This window comes from Drosophila navojoa, chromosome 3 (assembly GCF_054131105.1).
Source record: "Drosophila navojoa isolate 15081-1374.11 chromosome 3, UAZ_NAV_1.0, whole genome shotgun sequence".
Classification (NCBI taxonomy): Eukaryota; Metazoa; Arthropoda; class Insecta; order Diptera; family Drosophilidae; genus Drosophila; species Drosophila navojoa.
In genome coordinates this window covers 16,993,655-17,019,691 of record NC_142891.1, presented here as the reverse complement: position 1 = coordinate 17,019,691, position 26,037 = coordinate 16,993,655, and the positions used below count along the sequence as shown (strand labels likewise).

Below are 26,037 nucleotides of genomic sequence, written 5' to 3'. Positions count from 1 at the left end.
AGTTATTTTGTCACTTCAGTTACAGTTTTTAAACCTACTCTGTATGGGACTGCACTGAATAAAAGCGTTCCCAGTCATTGCCACTGGACAGTGACACATGGCAATGTGATTAACAACTTCACAAACTGCGTTTACTCCACAGGTACCTGGGCAGGGATCTACACATTTCTGCTGAACACAGGCGAGATGTCGAGGACATTCAGCGCTCAATACGCACTCTGGACGACACGCGATATAGGGATCGCCCTGATACTCGGCAATGCACGTACATTTTCCATCTCCCGAACAGATAGCATTGCTACCACATGGACTTGGATTACAAGGATCTTTAGGTTCGCTATAAGTTGGGGGCGCTGTAGGGAAGGTATTAGGAGGTGATCTACTCTGTACGCTAATGACTTGTCGATATAGCTTACGTGGTGCAGGCCGGCAAGCCACAAAGGCATCGCCCACGTAGCCATGAAGGCAAACACAGTTGGGCGTGTGATTGATAACACGGCACTCTGTGCGCTGGCCGCAAGCTCCTGGACAAGGATCGCGGCACCGTTCACCAATGCAGGCCAGATGACTGGCGCAATCTGCATTGATGGTACACTCAGGTCGACAATGGGGTGGGGTACCATAATAGTTAGTCTGGCAAGAACAAATCGCTTGACCATGTTGATTACGGCATGTGGCATATGGACCACACGGTGAAGGTACGCAAGGGTCGCGATAAGGCACCACATCTTGAACTGGTGCTGGAGCTAATTTTAACACAAATACTCGTTACATCAACTTATAATATATACCACAAACATGTCTTACGTGTTGGTCGAGGTAGGCAGCGAACGAATGGATCGCCCATGAGACCTGGAGGACACATACAAATTGGGCTGTGGTTGCGCACCTGACATACCGCCTGTTGGCCGCAAACACCCGGGCATGGATCAACACACTTGCGATTAATGCATGCCTGGGTGGCTAAGCACTCAGCGCTCGAGGTACATTCGGGTCGGCAATTGGGTGGCACTCCCTTAAACTCGGGCAAACAGGAACAAACCCCTTGGCCCTGAACCTCACGACATTGGGCATTCGAGCCACAGGGCGAGGGCAAACATGGGTTTACATACTCATGGACAATCGCTAGCGGTTGGGTTAGGCAAATAGATAAGTACGTTTTCAATTAGTAACTACAATGCCACTACGAGCTGGTTAGACGAATCTACAAAATAAATTGGAACTAGCTTACGTTCTGCTGGCTGGTTACAGTAGCGATACGGATCTCCAACATATCCCGCGAAGCAGGAGCACATAGGTGTATGATTAACAACATTGCATTCAGCATTTTGTCCGCAGCTACCAGGACAGGGATCCCGGCACTTTTGTTGTTGACACGCGCGATTTGAAGGACAATCCGAATTGAGTATACATTCCGGCCGACATCCCTCGTAAGGATTGCCAAAGAAATCAGGTAGACATTGACAGGCTCCGGCACCATTGCGTTGTATACACTCTGCATTGGAGCCGCATGGCGATGGCTGGCAGGGATTGATAATTTCCACATCCTTTTCTATTGGTTGGCATTGTGTAAATGGATCGCCCGTCAATCCGGCGTCACAAACACACATAGGCGTATGTGAGACGACACGACAAATGGCATTGGCTCCACAAAGACCAGGACACGGATCGCGGCATTTCTGATTTATACACGCACGATTACTTGGGCATTCGGAGTTCGCGACACATTCGGGCTTGCAATAAGGCGGTGAGCCCACATATCCTGCTAGACACGTGCATGATGGTGTCTCCCCAATAGCCCGACATTCGGCATTAGCGCCACAAGGTGATGGGCGACATGGATCTTGGGGCTCTATGTCACGTTGAGGAGGCTCAACAATTAGTTGGCAGCCCACAAATGGATTACCGGTATAGTGAGGCAAACAGGTACAGAAGGGATTATGGTTGACTACACTACACTGGGCACTGCGACCACAAGCGCCCGGGCACGGATCGATACACTTTTGATTGACACAGGCTAGTTGGGCAGCACATTCCGAGTTACTAGTGCACTCTGGACGACAAAGTGGTGGTGTGCCAATATAGCCAGGCACACAGGAGCAGACAGCCTGTTGATTCACCTCTCGGCATTGTGAATTCGGTCCACAAGGCGACGGTTGACAGGGTTGTATAATGGCAGGGGCTGCAAAGTAAATGATGCATAGGAATCTCGACTCTGTTTGGTCAATTTGGAAGAGCAGAATATTTACGTGGTATTGGATGACACTGCAGGAATGCATTTCCTGCATAACCTTCAGGACATGTACACATCGGTATGTGGTTGAGTACGGTGCACAGCGCATTTGGAGCACATGTGCCTGGACAGGGATCGAAGCATTTGTGAAGAGCGCATGCTCTATCTCGCGGGCAGTCTGAGCTAGTAAGGCATTCAGGTCGACAACCGCTGTAAGGATCGCCTAAATACTCTGGCAGACAGGTACAGACACCGGCATTGCATACAGCGTTTGGACCACATGGCGAAGGATTGCAAGGATCGTCGGATTCTACAGCTACAAATTGAACAATAATGAAGCTGTTGATGGTGTTTCTTCATTGCCTAGCTTACGTTTTGGTGGTGGTTCCGGTTGACAGTGACTAAAGGCGTCCCCGGTATATCCAGCTGGACAAGTGCAACTGGGTGTATGATTTATGACATTACAAATGGCACCAAAGCCACAGGAGCCTGGACAGGGATCGCGACACTTTTCATTAATGCAGGCCTGACTGCTGGGGCAGTCTGAGTTGATTCGACACTCGGGGCGGCAATTGGGTGGTACTCCCAAGTAACCAGGCAAACAGGAGCAGGATGGTGCTTCACCACGTGGACGGCACTCAGCGTAGGAGCCGCAAGGTGAGGGCACACAAGGGTCGATCGGTTGTTTTTGCACAATTGTAGTAGGCGGTGTCGCTACATCCGGAATGGAATCGTTAGAATGGCATAACTGAAGGCAAGCAGAGCACTTACGAGGTATGGGTAGACAGCGGTAGAAAGCATCGCCCGTAAAACCAGTGCGACACGAACAAATTGGACTATGATTAACTACACGACATAAAGCTTGATCACCACAAGTGCCTGGACAGGGATCAACACATTTCTTAGCCACACAGGCCTTATCTGCCGCACACTCAGACGAGATGGTACACTCAGGTCGGCAGGTTGGTGGTGCACCCACATACTCGGGCAAGCATGAGCAAACAGCCTGTTCATTGCTCTCTCGACACTGAGAATTGGGGCCACAGGGTGAGGGCTGGCAGGGATTCACATATTGCTTGATAGCTATAGATGGAAAGGGAGTTAATGACTAATATTTTTCCAATGAGAGAGGCATGAGTAGTCTTACGTTGCCGTTCTTGTTGGCATATGCGATATGGATCACCACTGTAACCAATTAAGCAGCTGCAGCTGGGCACATGATTGAGCACATTACATACAGCATTTGGACCACAGGTTCCGGGGCACGGATCTTGACATTTTTGTTGCTGGCAGGCACGGTTCGATGGGCAATCAGAGTCGAGCACACATTCTGGCCGGCATCCCTCGTACGGATTTCCAAAATATCCTGCCAGGCATTGACATGAGCCAGCATCCTGGCGGGATGTGCATCGAGCATTTGCGCCACATGGACTTGGATTGCATGGATCCAACTGATCCAATTGCTGAATTCGTTTCTCCACACACTGTACAAATGGATCACCCTCCATATTGTCGGGGCAGTAACAGCTTGGCGTATGTGAAAGTACTCGGCAAACAGCAGCCTGCCCACATAAACCAGGACAAGGATCCCGACACTTTTGTTGTATGCAAGCTTGATTTGTTGGGCATTCCGAGCTGGTAACACACTCTGGTCGACAGTTTGGCGGGGCTCCAATGTAATTTGGCAGGCAAGTGCAAGAAGGTGTCTCGTTTACCTCACGACACTCGGCAAAAGGTCCACAAGGTGATGGCTGACAGGCTTGGCGCGGTGGAGGCGTTGGGGGCTCGATAATCGGTTGGCAGCTAACAAATGGGTTGCCCGTATGGCGATCCAGACAACGACAGAATGGACTGTGGTTTGTCACATGGCACTGAGCATTGCGACCACAGACACCGGGACATGGATCACTACACTTCTGATTAAGACAAGCCAAGTTCAGTGGGCATTCCGCGTTCGAAGTGCATTCAGGTCGACAGAATGGTGGGCTACCGATAAAAGACGTAATGCAAGAGCAGATGGCCTGTTGATTTATCACGCGACATTGTGAGTTGGGCCCGCAAGGCGTTGGCTGACAAGGATTTTGAACGAGGTCGAGTTCTAAAAAAAATTGTAATAAGCTGTAGAAGCAAAATGTAAAGACGATGTTGATGATGGCTTACGTTGCACTGGGCTACAAGAGACAAACGCATTGCCTTCCATGCCATCTGGACAACGGCAGTTGGGTATGTGATTGAGCACCTCGCAAATGGCAGTGGTCGCACAAGTGCCTGGACATGGATCCACACACTTATGACGCACACAGGCAAGATTGCGAGCGCAATCTGTGTGCAGTACACATTCTGGGCGACAGCCCACAAAAGGATCTCCTTGATATTCAGGAATGCAGGTGCATTGACCATTGCGACATTGGGCATTGGCGCCACATGGCGAAGGGTTGCAAGGATCCTGGGGTATTGGCGGAGCTTCAACTGATGGATAAGCTAAGTATTAAATTATCTGCTATTGAATTGAATCTTATAAAATTCTTACTTTTTTGAGGTGGTTCTGGATTACAGACAACAAAGGGATCACCAATATAACCCACCAGACAACTACAAATAGGAGTGTGATTGATCACATTGCACTGAGTATTCAGGCCACAGGAACCAGGGCAAGGGTCACGACACTTTTGATTTATGCATGCCTGATGACTCGGGCATTCTGCATTTATAGAGCACTCTGGTCGGCAGTTTGGTGGAGTGCCTAAATAATTTGGCAGGCACGAACATGATGGTGTTCCATAAACATCGCGGCATTGTGAGTTGGCACCACAAGGCGATGGAACACAGGGATCAAGAGGTTCTCGTTCAATTGTCACAATAGGCGGAGCTAAAAATGTTTTGAAAGCGTCCATTAAATTTGGGTACTTTGAGTTGATAATAGTGGGCTTACGAGGCAGTTTATAGCAACGTGTAAAAGCGTCGCCTGTAAATCCATTTATGCAAGTGCAGATAGGACTGTGGTTTCGCACACGGCACTCGGCCTGTTGACCACAGACATTGGGGCATGGGTCAATGCATTTTCGATTCACACAAGCTTTATCAGCAGCGCATTCGGAGCTACTGGTACATTCGGGCCGACAAGCTGGCGGACTGCCAATAAACTCAGCTAGACAGGAGCAGACAGCTTGCTCGTTAACTTCGCGGCAGCGCGAATTAGGTCCGCAGGGTGATGGTTGACAGGGATTCACATAGACACGTTCGGCTATAAGAAATTTTGTATAAACAGTCGGGTCCACTGCTAGGCGAGGCAGGGTGGGCTTACGTGGTTCGTTTTCTATAATGCGGCAAATGCTGTACGGATCTCCAGTGTAGCCATTCAAACAATTGCATGTGGCCAAGTGATTAATAACTTGGCATTCGGCGTTCTGTCCACATGTGCCAGGGCAGGGATCGCGACATTTCTGCTGCTGACAAGCTCTATTTGAAGGACAATCTGAGTTGGTTACGCACTCCGGCCGGCAGCCTTCGTAAGGATTGCCAAAGTATTCAGGAAGACACTGGCAAGAGCCAGCTCCGCCACGTTCTTCACACTTGGCATTTACGCCGCACGGGCTTGGGTTGCAGGGTTGTATCCGTTCGATTTGCGTTTCTCTTATGGGGCTGCACTGGGCAAATGGATCGCCAGTGAATCCGCTATCACAAAGGCACATGGCTGTGTGGCTGAAAGTGCGACAGCTCGCATTGAGCCCACATAGTCCTGGACATGGATCCACGCACTTCTGATTAATGCACGCCTGGTTGGTAGCACACTCTGAATTTGAGAGGCATTCTGGTCGGCAGTTCGGCGGAGACCCCAAAAATTCAGGCAAACAAGAACAGGATGGTGAATCACCTGAGACACGGCACTCAGAGTTGGGACCACATGGCGAGGGTTGACATGGATTTTGAGGTGTGACATCACGTTGGGGAACTACTGTAAGTAATCGAGATTGTATGCCTGCCAAGTATCCAAAAATTTGAGATAGCTTACTAATCTGTTCACAGCGCACGAAAGGATTGCCTGACATGCCAGTGGGGCAACTGCAGAAAGGACTGTGGTTCACCACATTGCATAGAGCATTGAAGCCACAAGTGCCAGGACAAGGATCCCGGCACTTCACGTTCTGGCATGCTTGATTGGCTGCACAATCTGAATTAGTAACACATTCTGGACGACATCGCGGTGGACTGCCTACGTAATCAATCAGACAAGAGCAGACGGCGGTTTCTTGCACAACGCGACACTGGCTATTAGGTCCACAAGGTGATGGTTGGCAGGGATTCTGTGGCGGAGGTGCTGGCACTGAGCGGCATTCAAAGAATGCATTTCCTGACATTTGATCGGGGCACCGACAGATGGGCACATGGTTTTTCACCTCGCAAATGGCATTCACTCCACAGGTGCCTGGGCAAGGATCAATGCATTTATTACGAATGCAGGCACGGTTCTGTGGGCAGTCTGTGTTCAGAACACACTCTGGGCGACAGCCAACATATGGATCACCCTGGTACTCGGCTATGCAGGTACATTTACCATCATTACATTGTGCATTGGCACCACATGGTGATGGATTGCAAGGATCGTCCCTAACAGGAGGTGTAGTTGCTGTAAAAAGTATAAATGGTGAACATTGTTGCAATCCATTTGGAGCTTTAGCTGAACACGTACGTTGCGGTGGCTTCGGATTGCAGTTTGTAAACGGATTACCAATATAGCCGTCAATGCAAGCACAGAGTGGTGTATGGTTTATAACACTACAAATTGCGTTTAAGCCACAGGCGCCTGGACAGGGATCGCGGCATTTCTGATTAATGCATGCCTGCTGACTGGGACACTCGGAATTAATGGTGCACTCTGGACGACAGTTGGGTGCCTGACCAATAAATGTAGCTAAGCAGGAACACGCTGGAACTCCATTAATGTTGCGACATTCAGAGTGCGGACCGCAGGGTGTGGGCACGCAGGGGTCGCGCAACGGCTCTGGTTGCACCTCTATTGGCCGGGCTACAGTACAGAAATATATTTGGGTACAGTCCACACAACATTTCGGCGAAGAATACGGCTTACGTGGTATAGGGAAGCATTGGGTAAAGGCATCACCAGTGAATCCACTGATGCAACTGCAGATTGGACTGTGGTTGCGTACTCGACAAATTGCATTGTTGCCACAGGTGTTGGCCACGCATGGATTGACACATTTCTGATTTAGACAGGCCTTGTCTGCAGCACATTCCGATGAGATGGTGCACTCAGGTCGACAGGCTGGTGGGGCACCAATGAACTGCGGTAGACAAGAACAGACGGCCTGTTCATTGGTGACGCGGCACTGCGAGTTGGGACCACACGGCGTGGGCTCACATGGATTAGTATATTCATTGCGTACAGCTACACCAAAATAAGATATGCAATAGTTAGGATTTTGATTTTCACAAGTTGGCAGCGAGTTGCTTACGTTCCGCAGGACGCGTACAAAGACGATACGGATCGCCAATGTATCCAGGTAGACAATTACAGGATGGTAGGTGATTAACTACTTGACAATTGGCATTTCGACCACAGGTGCCAGGGCACGGATCTTGACATTTTTGCTGTTGGCAGGCACGATTCGATGGACAATCGGAGTCAAGAACACACTCGGGACGACAACCATCGTAGGGATTGCCAAAGTATTCAGGTAGACATTGACAAGATCCAGCTCCATCTCGTTCGCGACAAATGGCATTTGCCCCACATGGGCTCGGGCTGCACGGTGTACGCACTTCGATATCTCGTTCGATTTCTGGACTGCATTGGACAAATGGGTCTCCAGTGAAGCCCTGCTGGCAGATGCATTGTACCACATGACTGACGACACGGCAATCAGCATTCAGACCACAGCGGCCTGGACATGGATCAACACATTTTTGGTTAATACAAGCCAGTTGGCTTCTGCAATCTGAGCTGGTGACACACTCCGGTCGACAGTTTGGTGGACGTCCTATATATGTTTCGAGACAGGAACAAGCTGGTGCTTCTCCAATAGGTCGACATTGCGAGTATGGGCCACATGGGGACGGCCGGCATGGGTCGATTGGCTGAATATCCCGCACAGGTTCAACTGGGAATGAGCTATTATTGTAGAAGATTCTTTAGCTTCACCTGACATGTACGCTTACTTTGTGGCTGGCACCGTATAAACGGATTTCCGGTGAAACGCGTGGGGCAGGTGCAGAAGGGACTGTGATTGACAACCGCACAATTGGCGCCCACACCACAAGTACCAGGACATGGGTCACCACAACGCTGATTGAGACATGCTTGAGTGGGTGCACACTCGGCATTGGAAGTACATTCTGGTCTACACGTGGGTGGAGCGCCAATGAAGGTTGGCAAACAAGAACATACAGCCTGCTGGTTGACCTCGCGGCACTGAGAATTTGGACCACAAGGCGATGGTCGGCAAGGATTAGTGTCCACAACAATTTCTGTAGATAAGTTTCAGCCATAAGTAAGGGGAAACAAATTGAGAATAACAATAACGTACTCGGCACGGGTGTACAGCGTATAAAGGCGCTGCCTGCGGTACCATCGGGGCATCTGCACATGGGTATATGATTGATTACATCGCAAATGGCGTTCTCGCCACAAGTGCCCGGGCACGGATTGAGACATTTGCTGCGCAGACAGGCCTTATCGCGCGGGCAGTCGGAATTGAGGACACATTCTGGACGACAACCTGCATAGGGATCCCCATGGAACTCAGGCAAACATGTGCATACACCGTCTCTACATTGAGCATTGGGACCACACGGTGATGGTTGACAGCGGTCAACGTATTCGTCTAAAGATCGGAAGCAATTAGGGATGTGGTTCTTTTTTTTTTTTTTTTTTTTTTTTTGAGAAAACTCACTTAACACAGGCTCTGGTGGAGCCAAGCGACAGCTGCTAAACGGATCACCTGTATAACCTGCTGGACAAGTACATATGGGTGTGTGATTGACAACATTGCATTCCGCAGCAAAGCCGCAAGAACCGGGACATGGATCTATACACTTTTCGCGAATACACGCCATATTCGAGGCGCACTCTGCACTTATGGTGCACTCGGGGCGACAATTTGGTGGCGTGCCTATATATTCCGGTAGGCAGGTGCAAGATGGAACTCCTTGCACATTGCGACACTGACTATTGAGCCCACAGGGTGTGGGTACACAAGGATCGCGTTCAACACGTTCAATAACAGGTGCGGGTGCTAAATTGAGAGAATTAATATTACAATGGGAGAATCGTCTTCGACTGCAACTAAATTTCTTACGTGGCATGGCATAGCAACGTGTAAAGGGGTCGCCGGTAAAACCTCGACGACACTGGCAAAGTGGACTATGATTACGCACACGGCACTCGGCATTATTGCCGCAGGTGCCCGGGCAAGGATCCTGACAACGTTGACTTATGCATGCTTTATCAGTGGGGCATTCTGTGCTCAATACACACTCGGGTCGACAGTTGGGTGGCAGACCTATGTACAGTTCAAGACAGGAGCAAACCGCTTGGCCGTTAAGCTCGCGGCACTGGGAATTGGGGCCACAAGGTGAGGGTCGGCAGGGTTGAGTAGGTTCGGCTTGCCGTATTGCTGTAAATGGTATCTTGTAGTCGTTGATCATCTGCAGGTAAAGATGGGTCTTACGTTGAGCAGGTTCCAAATGACAGTAACGATACGGATCCCCTGTGTAGCCGCTGCGGCAAGTGCACGTGGGTAGATGGGCCGTTACGCGGCAATCGGCATTTGTACCACATGTGCCTGGGCAGGGATCGCGACACTTTTGCTGCTGGCATGCCTTATTCGATGGACAGTCGGAATTACGTACGCATTCCGGTCGACACGACTGGTACGGATCGCCAAAGTAATCGGGCAGGCACTGGCAAGCGCCAATGCCATTGCGCTCACGGCAAACGGCGTTCGATCCACAAGGATTTGGTTCACATGGTGAGATCTGTTCAATGACTATTTTCTCTGTACTCGGGAATGACGGTTTAGAGCAACAGAGCGCGGATGGAAGAAAAGAGAGTTTTGGCAATAACTTTAATAACTGTTCTTTAGTTTTGCGGGTTTAGTACGAACAAACACACCTGGCAATTGCTTTAGTTTTAAGCATTTTACTTGCAGTTCATTATTCCAATTGGGTGTTTGGTTTTTATTTTGTTGGCAGTGAGATTAGAGCACGGATTAAATGTTGGCATTTTCCAATTAATTTATTTTGAATTTTGACGCAAAAAGTTTCTTTTTGCGCGGCAGGTTTTAGTTTTTAGTGTTGTTAAACGCAGTGCGTTGCAGTGAGTTGCATATTGTGGTGAAGTGCGCAGTGTTGTGTGCAGGGCTGCATAATTTAATATGCGCAGTATGGTTTCATACGTTTGGTGACGTCATTAAAACAAGTGTTTCGTGTCATCTTATATCAATCGATTTATTGCATTTGTTAAACGAATTAAATGTTTGGCACTACAGAGTTACAAATCTAAGTTCTTAAACATAGTATATTAACTTATAACTATTAATCAATAAGCGCTTTTTAGTTTCATGTAGCCTTTGGTAATTGTTGATAATCCTTTAGCAGCCGGTGTTACAATTATGGTGAATAAAAGGGCACAAATTTTGGGCGATAACAACGCAGTACTCAATTTCGAAGGGGGTTTTTTCATTCGGTATTTTAAGAATTTTCGAATTCGGGTTAGGTAATCGGAATCAGAGGTTAAGGTATTGATAAATTGTACGCATTTGGGTCAAACAAATAGGTATAAGTATAAGCATTTCATGGGTCCGAATTCAATTCATACAACAGGGCCAAAACATTACTTCCCAAAGCATCAAAAACGACAGAGTCAAGGGGTTAGGGCAATTCAAGGCGTTTTGTTGAGGCATTTTACTTATATATATATATATGTATATGGTGTGGCAAAAAGGCGTGGCAAGTTTGCATATTGTATTGAGGCGTTAAAGGCGTTTAAAAGCAATAATAATATAGTGGAAAAAATATAATCTAAAACTAATTAAAAATATTGACTACTGCCGCACACAAACACTTCCTCGGCCAGCAACAATTCAGACAACTCGTACAGAACTGTGCGACCTTAGATTTGCATTTCGCTCTAGTGTTGATAAACAATAATGAAATGATGATATATTTTGAAAACACATATTTTGCAATGCAGTGTGCTTGTGCGTGCAATAAACAAAACTTTTAATGTAAATTCGTGTAATATGTGTGTATAAAAATCTCAAAATCGAAGCGCATTAAAAAAAGTTGACAGTGTTGGCACTAAGTTGTTTAATGGAAAAAGCAAAAGACGAGTGCCGCTATTTTTTTTTTTTTTTAATTCAAAGCATCGCGGTAATTAAATTTGCAAAAATACAATTTGTACGCTAAATACATCACATGTGTCTTTAATCATATTTAAAGTGAATTTTAAAAAATTCGGTAATTAAAATGAATAAATTTTGCATTTGTAAATTTTTTTAATGCGCATCTCAAACATGTGAAACTGATTGTAGCTTATTGGGCAAAAAAATATACATATTTATGTATGTAAGTAATTTGAGATCATGGGCAAGTTGTAATAATAATATAAAATGGCACGATTTGTAAAGTCTTTTATTTCAGTTTCACATTAGGATTTCCCTATCAAGGCGTAAACAAAGGCGAATACGTGTAATTGCAGTGAATCTTCAGTAAAGCTTTGTCTTTTAGGCGGGTGCTCAACATATTTTGGGCAGTGGACATTGATTTAAGCAACCTTAACCAAGCTAGTTTACGCCTTGACCTAACTACGGGTGTGTCGTGTGTAGTAAATGAAAACGGGTTCCTACCTTGTTCCTGTTGACAGCCGGTGAAAGGATCTCCTGTATAGCCAACATCGCATGTGCAAATGGGTTGATGATTGGCCACATTGCAGCGGGCATTGAAGCCGCAGGCGCCCACGCAAGGATCGGCGCACTTCTGACGTATGCAAGCTTTAGTTGGTGAGCATTCCGGATTAATGGTGCACTCGGGTCGACAGTTGGGTGGTGTTCCAATAAATGTTGCCGCACACGAACAGGCTGGATTTCCGTTGAGTTCCTTGCACTCTGAATTCGGTCCACATGGCGATGGTACGCAAGGATGGCTGGGAGCCTCTGGTGGGGGCTTTCGTTCTTCCTGATAGCAGCGTGTGAACGGATCGCCCGTATAACCAGTGTTGCATGAGCAAGACGGATTGTGATTGATCACTTGGCAGCGAGCGAACTGACCGCAAGCTCCTGGGCAAGGATCAACACACTTCTTTTGTATGCAGGCCGTTTGCAGGGAACACTCTGAGCTGACAATGCATTCGGGTTTGCAAGCAGGTGGTGAGCCCAACATGCCCGGCTGACAGGCACAAACAGCACCCTGAGCAGAGACGTGGCATAAGCTATTGGGTCCACATGGGTTTGGCTGGCAAGGATCCTTGGGCACCGGCGTCTCGTGACGGCAATGGACAAACGGATCACCCGTGTAGCCTTGCAGGCAGCTGCAGATAGGTATATGATTTGAGACATCACATTGAGCATTCTGTCCACAGGTTCCGGGGCACGGATCGACACACTTCTTGTTCAGGCAAGCCTTATTTGGCGAGCAATCTGTGCTGAGCGTGCACTCCGGACGGCATCCGGTGTAGGGATCACCCTGATATTCAGCTAGGCAGGTACAGATTCCGTTATTGCATTCGGCATTGGCACCACATGGTTGCAGATCACATGGATCCAATGATGTGGGAGGTGGCTGCGTTGTCTTTTCAACAACTTCGACACATCGAACGAAGGGATCGCCAGTAAAGCTGCCGCGGCACGTACATATAGCCAGGTGATTTTGAACGCGGCACTCAGAGTTAATACCGCAAGATCCTTCACACGGATCGCGGCATTTCTCTGCAATACAAGCACGATCTGAGGCACAATCCGTGTTTACAACACACTCGGGTCGGCAATTGGGTGGTGCTCCAATGTAGTTTGGCAAGCAAGAGCAGGATGCCTGATCACCACGCACACGGCACTCGGAATAAAGGCCGCAAGGCGAGGGCTGGCAAGGGTTCTTGGGTGCGTCTTTTGGCTCAGCAATTTCCGGTGCTGGATAGCAGCGCGCAAACGGATCACCAGTCATGTCGATGGGGCAACTGCAGATGGGATTGTGATTGATGACCTCGCACTTGGCATCAATGCCGCAAGTGCCGGCGCATGGATTTGCGCAACGGAACTTATGACACGCCTTGTTCTGCGGGCATTCAGCATTCACTGTACATTCCGGCTTGCAGTTGGGCGGTGCACCAATAAAGGTATCCAGGCAAGAGCATACAGCCAGTCCATTGGCCAGGCGGCACTTGCTGTTGGGGCCACAAGGCGACGGGCTGCATGGATCAGCAACAGTTGGTGGTGGAGTTACTTCAACACGACGGCAATTGGAGAACGGATCACCCGTATATCCGTCGTTGCAAACGCAGTTGGGTACATGATTGATAGCATAGCACTGGGCATTGGAGCCACAGATACCCGGGCAAGGATCCTGACATTTGTTCCTTATGCAAGCCTTATCCGTAGAGCAGTCCGAGCTGAGCACGCACTCTGGTCGACAGCCCTCGTAGGGATTGCCCTGATATTCGTCAATGCATTTACAAGCGGCAGCGCCATTACGTTCAATGCATTCAGCATTGGCGCCACATGGGGAGGGCTCGCATGGCTTCGGTTGCTCTTCACGCTGCTGCACGCACTGTACGAAAGCATTGCCAGCATATCCGGGCGGACATGAGCATGAAACAGAGTGGCCAATAACGCGGCATTCGGAGTTCGTGCCACAGGATCCGGGACAGGGATCGCGACACTTGTTGTTTATGCACGCCTGTGTCGAGGGACAATCTGGATTGATGATACATTCTACTCGACAGTTGGGCGGAGCTCCAAAGTACTCTGGCAGGCATTGGCAAACAGGTCCCTTGTTATCAGCTTTGCATATGGAGTTGGGGCCACAGGGCGATGGCACGCATGGATCGCTGGGCGGCGGCTTTTGATCCACGTCTTTCTGCATGGGTATTTCGCTGCAGCCCTTGAATGGATCTCCAGTTGTGCCTGGGGGACAGCCGCATATTGGGCTGTGATTGATAACCTCACAGCGCGCTTCAATGCCACATGCACCAGCACAGGGATCTACGCACTTTTTGTTGACACACGCTTGCACTGCTGAGCACTCGCTGGAAACGACACACTCTGGTCGACATTGTGGCGGCGCTCCAATGAAGCCTTCCAGGCAGGAGCACACCGCGTGTCCGTTAATATCGCGACATTGACTGTTGGCTCCGCATGGCGAGGGGGAGCAGGGTTTAGGCTCTTCCACAGGCTCGATTGGTTTTGGTCGGCAATTAGTGAACGGATCACCCTCATAGCCTTGCTGGCAGGAACAGACGGGTATGTGATTCATAACTTCGCAAATGGCATTGTTTCCACATGTTCCTGGGCAGGGATCCACACACTTGTTGCGCATGCAAGCCTTGTCTCGTGAACAATCAGCGGAGAGTGTGCATTCGGGACGGCAGCCCTCGTAGGGATTACCTTGATAGTTGTTCTGACAGCGGCACTCACCGGCAAAGCAATCAGCATTGGGTCCGCAAGGACTGGGACTGCATGGATCATCGGGTCGTGAGACAACCTTTTCCTCTGGCAGCTTGCTGCAGCGTACAAACGGATCGCCAGTGAAGCCATCGATACAGTTACATATTGGCAGATGGTTAAGCACATGGCACTTGGCTTCAAAGCCGCACGAGCCAGGGCAGGGATCGCGACACTTTTGATTGATGCACGCCTCCGTTGGCCCGCACTCTGAGTTCAAAACGCACTGAGGTCGGCAACGTGGCGGTGCGCCAATAAAGTCGGGCAGGCAAGAGCATGCTGGACTGCCGCCCACAATTTGACATTTCGCATTGGGGCCACAAGGCGAGGGTACGCAGGAAGGTGCAGGTGGTTCGGGCGTGGTCACGTCGTGTGTAATCGCTGCAAGTTATAAACAGATTTCGTGTTACAACCTTAAAGTTAACATTAGGCTTAGCTGATTACTTACGTATCTTGGTACATTGTACGAATGGATCGCCAGTCATTCCGCGCGGACAGGTGCAAATCGGACTGTGATTCTTGGTGCTGCAGATGGCACGTATGCCACACGTGTGCAGGCAGGGATCCACGCACTTGTTGTTGACGCAAGCACGCTCTGGGGCGCACTCGGCGCTCACAACACACTCTGGACGGCAGTTTGGTGGCTGGTTGACAAATCCTGATTGGCAAGAGCACACAGCTTGGTTGTTCATGCTGCGACAATTGCTGTTGGGGCCGCAAGGTGATGGCACACATGGATTCATAGGTGGCGGTGGTGTAACCGGCACCGGTCGGCAGCTAAAGAATGGATCGCCGCTGTAGCCATCCGGGCAAACACAGGTCGGCACATGGTTGTCTACCGTACAGATCGCATATTCACCGCACATATTTGCGCATGGGTCAATGCACTTGAAGCGCACGCATGCCTGTGCTGGGCTGCACTCATCGTTCGTCTCACACTCGCGACGGCAGCCTCGCTGCGCATCGTATGGATTTCCCTCGAAGCCGTCATGGCAGTAGCATGCGCCGGCACCGTTGCGCTCACGGCACTCCGCGTGTGGACCACAAGGCGAAGGTTCGCATGGTGATGATGGTGGCTGCGTGGGTAATACTGGTGGTATGAGCTGACAGCCGAATAGCGGATCGCCCTCATAGCCATCGGCACAGGAGCAAACTGCATTGTGCTGAACCACCTGGCAAATGGCATTGCTGCCGCACGAGCCAGGGCAGGGATCAACGCAGCGCTCCTGTTGGCAGGACAGATGATTCTGGCATTCGTCGTTGGTGGTGCACTCTGGCCGACAGCTGGGCGGACGTCCAATATAGTTGGCCCGACATGAGCAGGCAGCTTGTTGTCCGATTTCACGGCAAATCGAGTTCGGTCCACAAGGTGAGGGCACGCATGGATTTTCTGTGCTCTTGCCCACATCTGGTACACATCCGGAGATTGGATCACCCGTCATGCCTGGTACACAGCTACAGATGGGATTGTGGTTAACCACTTGGCATTTGGCATTGTCTCCGCAGGCACCGCGGCACGGATCAGCGCACTTCTGGTTGATGCATGCACGATTCTGTGCACACTCAGAGCTGACCACACATTCAGGCTTGCAGCTCGGTGGTGCTCCAATATAACCTTCCAGGCAGCTGCAGACCGCATGGCTGTTAGTATCGTGACACTGGCTATTGGGTCCACAAGGTGACGGCTGGCATGGGTTTTCGGGACGACGGGTAACGACTTCAATTATCGAGCAAGAGTGATGCGGATCCCCAGTGTAACCATCAAAGCACATACAGTTGGGCGCGTGATTCAATACACGGCATTCGGCATTGATGCCACATGCACCCGGACATGGATCCTGACACTTGTTGTTGATGCAAGCACGCGAGCGATCGCAATCGGGATTTTGTACGCATTCCGGACGACAACCGCTGTACGGATCACCAAAGTACTCGGGCAGGCAGGAGCATGAGCCGGCGTTGTTGCGTTCACGACATACGGCATTGGCGCCGCATGGGCTTGGATTGCAGGGATTGCGTGAGGCTTCCGTTGGCGTGACTAAAGAATTTGTTGAGTGGGGAAGAAGATAATAATCAAATATAATTGTTAGAAATGTGCTGGAGAAAAAGGTTAAATTTGTATACTTTGGTGTATAATTGTACAGCCGGAGAAAGGATCTCCGGTGTAACCAGGCTCGCATTGACAGTTCGGATTATGCTTAATGACAGTACACTGCGAGTGTATGCCGCATGCACCGATACATGGGTTTGCACAGCGCTGGTTAACACACGCCAAGTTGGCTGGACAATCGGGACTAGTCATGCATTCGGGTCGGCAGTTGGGTGGCCGGCCGAGATAGTCGGGCAGGCAGGAGCATGCAGGCGAACCGCGTATATCGACGCATTTCGAGTTGGGTCCGCAGGGCGAGGGCACACAGGGATTACCAGGTTCTTTGGGTGTTTCCTCCACTAAATAGCCAAGCCAGACATGCCAGATAGTTGAAGTAAGTGTATACCCACACAAACACATTTACACATATACAAATACATAGTACAGTCGAGAAGTTCGGATAGTGTAGAGTAATTGGTAGAGTGTACATAAAATCAAAACACAAAGTAGAAAAAAATAAAGAAAAAGAAAAGATTAAGGTGAAGGATTTATATACATGCAGGAAAGAAACAGAAAACCAACGCCAGCTGGACAGAAATACATATACTTGCAAATAAACTTTAACATAAACTATAACCCTCTTCTTCTCTCGCCCTCTATAGCTCTCTGTCCAACTGACCTAAGCATCTGTCAGGACTACTCATGCTTACATATAATTCGAGTGCATCGAGTGAAAGGATCTCCAGTGTAGCCTGGGGCACAGGAACATGCAGGGTAGTGATTAATGACCTGGCAACGGGCTTCGATGCCGCAAGTGCCTGGGCACGGATCCACGCACTTCTGATTCTGACAATTGAGATCTTGGGCGCAGTCTGAGCTAACTATGCACTCAGGCCTGCAATTAGGCGCCGAGCCAATCATGCCGGGCTGGCACGAGCACACGGCATGGTTATTTATTTCGCGACATTGACTGTACGGACCGCAAGGGGAAGGCACGCAAGGATTATCATTGACTTTGGCTAGGAACGATAAAGGGTAAATGACGGTCAGTCGTTTGTGGGGCTCTTGTTTGCATTATAAAACCTACGTGGTTCAGGCAACTCGATTATTTCACGGCAAACGCTTGATGGGTTTCCAGTGTAGCCGGCCAGACAGAGGCAGCTGGGCAAATGATTGGACACGCGGCACTCTGCATTCAAGCCACAAACACCTGGACAAGGGTCCACACATTTCTGGTTGATGCAAGATCTGTCGCGTGGACAATCACTGTTCACCACACACTCTGGACGGCAGCCGCTGTACGGATCACCAAAGTATTCTGGCAAGCATGTACAGGAGCCGGCGCCATTGCGTTCACGGCACTCTGCATTGGGGCCGCAGGGCGAGGGTACACAGGGCGTTAAGCGTTCGTCGGGCACAGTAATAGCTAAGGAGCATATCAGACAGGCTATTAGGTCTAGTCACAGTAAGCTGATAGAGTTGAATGCTTACGTTGCGGATTGCAGCCAGCAAACGGATCGCCCGAGTAGCCGCTCTCACAGGTGCAGACAGGTGAGTGATTTACAACATTGCAGAAAGCATTGAAACCGCATGAGCCGGGACAGGGATCCTTGCAGCGCTCGTTAATACAAGCCAGATTACCAGCGCATTCAGAATTTCGCGTACATTCTGGGCGACAATTTGGCGCACGTCCAATATAGTTTGGCAAACAGGAGCAGACACCCGTCTCTCCAACCACGCGGCACTGGGAGTTGGGACCGCAAGGGCTGGGCACGCATGGATTTTCGTTGGACTTTGGAGTTTCTGGCTCCGGTTGCCACGGTGTGCAACGCACAAACGGATCCCCACTATAGCCAGCTGGGCATGAGCAAATGGGATTGTGATTGGTCACCTTGCACACGGCCTCATTGCCGCAGGTGCCTGGACATGGATCTACACAGCGCAAATTCACGCACGCCTTATCTTGCGCGCACTCGGAGCTAACCGAGCACTCGGGACGACAGGCGGGCGGTGCACCAATATAATTGGCAATGCACGAACAGACGGCATGCCCATTCACCTCGCGGCACTGGCTATAGGGGCCGCACGGCGATGGCTGACATGGTTGCACAGGCTGTGCCACTATAAGAATTTCGGGGTGAGATATTACTAAACTATTCTTTATAATTCCTATTTCAATTTGGAATACTCTACATTTCGGTATTTCACGGCAATACTGTGAGGGATTGCCCGTATAACCAGCTGGGCAACTGCAACTGGGCGAATGATTGATGACGTGACACTCAGCGGCAACACCGCAAACTCCTGGACAGGGATCTCTACACTTGTTATTGAGGCAGGCGCGGTTCTTGGAACAGTCGGTATTGAGTACACATTCTGGACGGCATTCAGTGCACGGATCGCCATTGTAATCGGGCAGACACGTGCAGGAGCCGACACCGTTGCGTTCCTTGCAAACAGCATTGGCACCACACGGACTGGGATTGCAGGGCTCCGTAATTTCCGGCGGCACAATAACTAAGAAAAATTAAAATATTTGTAGATCGAAGGTGCACGTAGACTGAGCGCTAAACGCTTACTTTGTGGACTACACTCAGAGAATGGATCGCCAACATAGCCTTCAAGGCAACGGCAAATTGGTCTATGATTATTTACAAGGCATGTGGTCTGAATGCCACAGGTGCCCACACATGGATTCTGACAGCGCAAATTGATGCAAGCCAAGTTGCCAGCGCACTCGGAGTTCGAGGTGCACTCTGGTCGGCAATTCGGCGCCCTACCCACATAATGTTGCAAGCATGAGCACACCGGTTGCTCATTAGCCGACACCCTGCACTGCGAATTGGGTCCGCATGGCGAGGGCACACACGGATCGATGCGATCACTTACAATAGGTCGTTCTACGTTTACCAAATACACCAAATATGATAACAGCATGCACCACAATAAAAGCCACATAATATTGTACATATAAAAGAGAAAGATATTTAGATATATATAGTATGACATAAAGAGGTGATGTTGTGTATGGGTTGAAATGAGAGATGCAAGCCAAAGCAAGCTTTTGTCTTATGAAGTGATGAGACGGTGTTTTCTTACGTTCTTGAGGTAGACAGCGTACGAACGGATCGCCACTGTAGCCAGGACTGCAGGAGCAAACGGGATTGTGATTGACGACGCGACATAAAGCATTGTGGCCGCATGTACCAGGGCATGGATCTTTGCAGCGCTCATTGATGCACGATTTGTCTTGACTGCACTCCGAACTGCTCATGCATTCCGGCCGGCAGTTGGGTGGTGCGCCCACATAGTTTGGCACACACGAGCAGACGGCATGACCGTTAACTGCACGGCAGATGCTGTATAGACCGCATGGTGAGGGTTGGCATGGATTTTCGGGCACAATGGGATCGGGATCTAGACACATTGTAAAGTGTGCTATTAATTATGGTTTTCTTTTTTCAACGCGGCTCAAGTCTTACAGCGCGGTATATCGGGAACGAGATGGCAACCGACGATTGGATTTCCTGTATAGCCTGGCAAGCATTCACAGTTGGGCGCATGGTTGAATACGGCGCATTGGGCACTATGTCCGCACATGCCCGGACATGGATCGACGCACTTCTGATTTACGCATGCGCGGGATTTGGGACAGTCGGAGTTGATCACACACTCGGGTCGGCACTCGACATATGGATCGCCAAAGTATTCGGGCAAACATTTACATGCTGCGGCGCGGTTGCGTTCCTCGCATAAGGCATTTAGACCACAGGGGCTGGGTCGGCAGGGTTGTGTGGTTTCGACAGGTACTATTTGTTTAACAGACAACATAATTGAATGCATTGACTTAAGATGTTTAGGAAATGTTTGTTTTTAGGACGGGACATACTTTCAATAATCTTGTAGCAGCCTGAGAATGGATCTCCAGTGTAGCCTGGCTGGCACATGCACACGGGCGCATGGAAGCTGACATGACATAGGGCGTTATTGCCACAGGATCCAATGCATGGATCGGCACAGCGTGCATTCATGCATGCCATACGCGTCGGACACTCTGAGTTAATGGTGCATTCAGGACGACAAGCTGGCGGACGTCCTATATAATTGTTGAGACAGGCACAGACGGCACCGGTACTTGAGACTTGGCACTGTGAGTTGGGACCGCAGGGCGATGGCACGCAAGGATTCGAGGGTTTTATGGGATCGGGTACGACTATTGGCTCTACAAGCATGGTAATATGAAAACATTTTAATTGCTGCTCTGTAACGGAGTATTTGGGGGCGACCTACTTTGCTCTGGTAAGCACTGATGGAATGGATCCCCAGTATAACCGTCAAAGCAGCTACAGATGGGCGCATGGTTTGTTGTGCGACAACGTGCATTGTAGCCACATGTACCGGGGCAGGGATCGCGGCATCTCTGATTGACACAGGCTCTGTCTGGGGCACACTCAGCACTTGTCAAGCACTCTGGCTTGCAGTTGGGTGGGCTGCCCATATAGTCGGGCAAACAAGCGCAGACTGGACGGCTACCAACCACTTGGCAAGTACTGAAGAGGCCACAGGGTGAGGGTCTGCATGGATCTTTGGGCAGTGGTAAGTACATGTCTAAAATCAGTAAGCTCAACTTATTAAGAGACCTTATATTTTGTAGTTGGGTCTGCATACTTGTGGGCCGTTCCACACAGGCACGTAGGGGATTGCCTGTAAAGCCTGGCTCACAACTGCACACGGGCTGATGGTGAGCAACGCGACAAATCGCATTAAAGCCACAGGCATTCGCACAGGGATCGCGACACCTCATATTGATACAGGCTTTGCTACCGGGACAATCACTATTCTGCACGCATTCGGGTCGGCAATTGATGTATGGATCTCCGAAATAATTCTGAATGCAACTGCATGAACCAGCACCGTTGCGTTCGCGACAAACGGCATTTGCACCACATGGCGATGGATAGCATGGATCAGAGGGTACATCGGGTACCACAACTGAATTATGAGCACACGAGAGTAGACATAAATGTGGGAAGCGGGTGGATAATGCATACAGTAAATTAAAGATATACATACATAATATACAGTAGGCTTAAGACTAGCAACGTAAATACAATACAATAAATACAAATTGGATAATCCCAGAGTCGTGAAATATACAATATGTAATACATCCTGTACCCATGTCTACATCTAAAAGTAAATTACTCTTAATTAAATAGATTCCCATTAGAAATCTTTTTTGCATGGGATTAAAAAAACTTGAGTTTATCACAATTATTCTTAATAGCTTTTAGACATGTTCATGGGCACAAGATATACGTAAATGATGAAATAGTATGCAGAGAGTATGTACACAATAGAAAAACATGCATAATGATAGAACCAGATGCCCCTTTATCTAAAATACCACTGAAAAAAACATTTAACATTAAGAAGCCAATAGGCCATACAGTTGAAACAAAGGAGTTTAACTGTTTTTGTGGAAAGGATAGCAAATAATCGAAAGGCAAGGACTCACTTTGATGCATGTTGCAACCCGTGTACGGATCGCCTTCGTAGCCATCAAGGCAGCTGCACTTGGGCTGGTGGTTCTGTGTGGTGCAGAGTGCGTTGAAGCCGCAGGTGCCGACGCAAGGATCTTCGCAGCGTTGCCGTATGCACGCTCTGTTCGAGGGGCAGTCCTGGTTAATGACACACTCGGGTCGACAGTTGGGCGGCGCTCCGAACATGCCCGGCGCGCATGAGCATTCAGCGCGATTGTTGATGTCGCGGCACAAGGCATTTGGCCCACACGGATTGGGAAGGCAGGGATTGACAATCGGTATTCGTTCAGCAGCTGAAAGAAGAGTGGAGTACACGTTGAGACATATTCAAATGACTCGGGCTTAGTTTGCGTGACTTACGTTTGGGCACACATTGCTCAAATGGATCTCCGACATAGTCCTTGGGGCAGGTGCAAATGGGATTATGATTGTTCACCTGGCACTTGGCATTGAAGCCGCATGTGCCACTGCATGGATCGGCGCACTTTTGATTGATGCAAGCCAAGTTCTGTGCACACTCAGAGCTGACCACGCACTCGGGCCGGCATGTGGGTGGTGCACCGAAATAGCCAACCTGGCAGCTGCATGTGGGATGGCCCTCGATTGTGCGGCATATGCTGTTCGGTCCGCATGGATTGGGCTCACAGACGCTGATTGGTCCCACAGGAGTGCGCTTGCAGCCCACGAATGGATCGCCCTCGAAGCCGCGCGTACAACTGCATGTGGGCAGGTGGTTGACCACAGCGCACTCGGCATTGGGGCCACAGGCGCCGGTGCAAGGATTGCGGCAGTGCTGTTTAATGCAGGCCAATGACGAGGGACATTCCGAGTTATAGATACATTCCGGTCGGCAGCCTGTGCTGTAAGGGTCCCCAAAGTAGGGCTCAATACAGCTGCAGCGAGCGGCTCCATTATGGGGCGTGCACACTGCATTCTCGGCGCAGGGGTTCGGATAGCAGGGATTATAGTGATCATCTGGTTCTGCAAAAGGTTAACGATATAATGTAAGGCAACATATTATTAGTGAACCACATTCAACTTACTCTGTGTTATGACCTTTGAGCAGCCCACAAAGGCATCGCCCTCGTAGCCTGTGTCGCAGCTGCAATGCGCTGAGTGCGCAACGACCGTGCAGCGGGCATTGTGGCCACAAGTGTTGGCACACGGGCTCTGGCATTTCTCCTGTATGCATGCCTTGTCTGCAGGACATTCACTGCTCAAGGTGCACTCCGGTCGGCAATATGGCGGACTGCCTATATAGTTGGCAACGCACGAGCAGACAGGTCGATTCTGTTTGATTTGGCAGATCGAGTTGGGACCGCAGGGAGATGGCACGCAAGGATTTTGTGGGGATTTGCCATCCGGTGGCGGCTCTGGTATACGCGAGCAAGCCACGAATGGATCGCCTTCGAAGTGCGATTCACATGAGCAAATCGGATTGTGATTCAGCACCTCACAGCGCGCCCCGATGCCGCAAGTGCCAGGGCAGGGATCTGCACAGCGTTGATTGATGCACGCCTGGCTGGGAGCGCACTCAGAGCTAACCACGCACTCCGGCTGGCAAACAGGCGGTGCGCCCTTAAAGTTGGGCAGACAGGAGCAGGCGGCATAGCCATCTGCGGAAGCCAAGCATCTTGAGTTGGGACCGCAGGGCGAGGGCTCGCACGGATTGCGACTTTCGGTAGGTGGCGGCAAATAATAGGGACTGCAAGCCAGGAAGGCATCGCCGCTAAAGCCATCGGCGCACACACAAACTGGTGCATGGTTGACGACGCGGCACACGGCATTGATGCCACAAACACCCGAGCAAGCGTCCACGCACTTGGAGTTCAGGCACGCCTTGTCCGCAGGACAGTCACTGTTGAGCACGCACTCCGGGCGACAGCCGATGTAGGGATTGCCAAAGTAGCCCTTGCGACAAATGCAGGCCAAGCCGCCACTTTGGCGTTTGCAATCGGCGTTGGGTCCGCACTGCAGCTTGGCGCAACTAGCCGTAGGAGTCGGTACGATTGGGGAGGGTGGTGCGCATTGTTCGTAGGGATTGCCAAAGAGTCCAGTGGGGCAAGTACATATTGGGTTGTGTTCGTAAACGTTGCAAATCGCGTTACGTCCACACGAGCCGGGGCAGGGATCCAAGCAACGTTGTCCCAAACAGGCGCGGTCAAATGGACAGTCCGAATTGGTAACACACTCCGGTCGACAACGCGGGTTCTGCTGAGCATTGGGCCCAAAGCAGGGATCACACAGTGCTACACCATCGCCATATACAGAGCACACATCACTTGGTCCACAAGGTGACGGGGCGCATGGATCACGGGAGATGTTCTTTAAGATACCTATCGGCACACACTGCAGGAACGCATCTCCAGCGTATCCGTCGAGGCAATGGCACACTGGTGTATGTTGGCGGACGTTGCAAATGGCGTTGATGCCGCAGATGGTACCGGCACATGGATCCACACACTTGTGATTGATACAGGAGAGAGATTCTCCGCAATCGGAGTTAATGTCGCATTCTGGCTGGCAGCCAGATTTAGGATCGCCCAAATATCCGGGAAGGCACGAGCACACAGCACGATTATTCAGCAGTTTGCATTCGCTGTTCAGGCCACACGGACTTGGCACACAAGGGTTGCCCTTAGGCTGGTCCAGAGCAAAGCAACGCAAGCCAGGATTACCAGTTAGGCCAGCATTGCACGAGCAAACGGGATGATGTTGTTCCACACGGCAATTGGCACCGTAGCCGCAAGCGCCGGGGCAAGGATCGTAGCAGCGGAAACCCATGCAGGCCTTGCTCTGTGGGCAATCAGCGTCCACTTGACATTCATAGCCGTGGCATCCCACAAGGGATGTTGGATCGCCAGACAGGCCCTCGGGGCAGACGCAAGCAGTTTGGCCATCGCCAGCAACAACGCAGTTGGCATTGGGTCCACATGGATTGGGATCGCACACAGTTCGACTTGTTTCAATACAGCCCTGGTAAGGATCTCCAGCGTAGCCAGAGCGGCAGTAGCACTCCTCGCGATTGCCTGCCACGTAACAGTCAGCGTTGCGGCCACACGGACCCGGCTGGCACAGTTCAATGGAAACGGCTGGCTTTTCGCAAATCCTGAAGGGATTTCCAATCTTGTTATCCGGACAATAGCAGACGGGCTGACGCGATGAGTCACAGATGGCGCCAGTGCCGCAAGGATTTGGTTCGCAAGGATTGATCGGCTCGACGCAGCCGCGAATAGTATTGGGACTCTCCACATATCCTGGCAAGCAGGTGCACTTCGAGAAACCGTTGCTCAAGACAGCGCACTGCGTGTTCGGCCCACAAGGCGAAGGCTCGCATGGATTTGTTGGCAGCTCGCAAGGTATTTGTGGAGGCTGACCTTCGTATTCGGGCAAGCAGAAGCAAACGGGAGCACCGTTAACACGGCGGCAGCCAGAGTTTGGTCCACACGGATTGGGTGTGCACTCGTCTCCCTCAGGAACTGCAAATGAGGAATGTTTATT

General features: G+C 50.2%; 1 protein-coding gene across 3 annotated transcripts in view; it reads right to left on the bottom strand.

The window, feature by feature from the left end:
• The window catches only part of dpy (fibrillin-like protein dumpy), a 112,058-nt gene that overhangs the window by 24,021 nt on the left and 62,000 nt on the right, over positions 1-26,037 (bottom strand). For 2 of the 3 annotated variants that reach the window (XM_030385154.2, XM_030385155.2), the window contains exons 20-35: positions 23,580-26,015; positions 22,897-23,517; positions 22,512-22,829; positions 21,662-21,985; positions 21,284-21,601; positions 20,883-21,215; positions 20,476-20,802; positions 20,093-20,410; positions 19,573-19,893; positions 19,187-19,510; positions 18,485-19,114; positions 18,081-18,419; positions 17,704-18,012; positions 17,029-17,352; positions 15,353-16,942; positions 12,100-15,285 (exon numbers count right to left, since the gene is read on the bottom strand). In XM_030385154.2, coding sequence (XP_030241014.2) covers positions 12,100-15,285; positions 15,353-16,942; positions 17,029-17,352; positions 17,704-18,012; positions 18,081-18,419; positions 18,485-19,114; positions 19,187-19,510; positions 19,573-19,893; positions 20,093-20,410; positions 20,476-20,802; positions 20,883-21,215; positions 21,284-21,601; positions 21,662-21,985; positions 22,512-22,829; positions 22,897-23,517; positions 23,580-26,015 — 12,018 coding nt within the window. Of the gene's footprint in view, positions 1-38; positions 354-416; positions 747-807; positions 1,126-1,231; positions 2,183-2,249; positions 2,550-2,605; positions 2,948-3,004; positions 3,317-3,380; positions 4,332-4,393; positions 4,715-4,763; positions 5,103-5,165; positions 5,478-5,537; positions 6,189-6,245; positions 6,861-6,923; positions 7,260-7,322; positions 7,641-7,707; positions 8,353-8,410; positions 8,720-8,778; positions 9,076-9,144; positions 9,487-9,549; positions 9,868-9,921; positions 10,249-12,099; positions 15,286-15,352; positions 16,943-17,028; positions 17,353-17,703; positions 18,013-18,080; positions 18,420-18,484; positions 19,115-19,186; positions 19,511-19,572; positions 19,894-20,092; positions 20,411-20,475; positions 20,803-20,882; positions 21,216-21,283; positions 21,602-21,661; positions 21,986-22,511; positions 22,830-22,896; positions 23,518-23,579; positions 26,016-26,037 lie in introns of all 3 variants that reach the window. The other variant, XM_030385153.2, reaches the window with a different exon arrangement.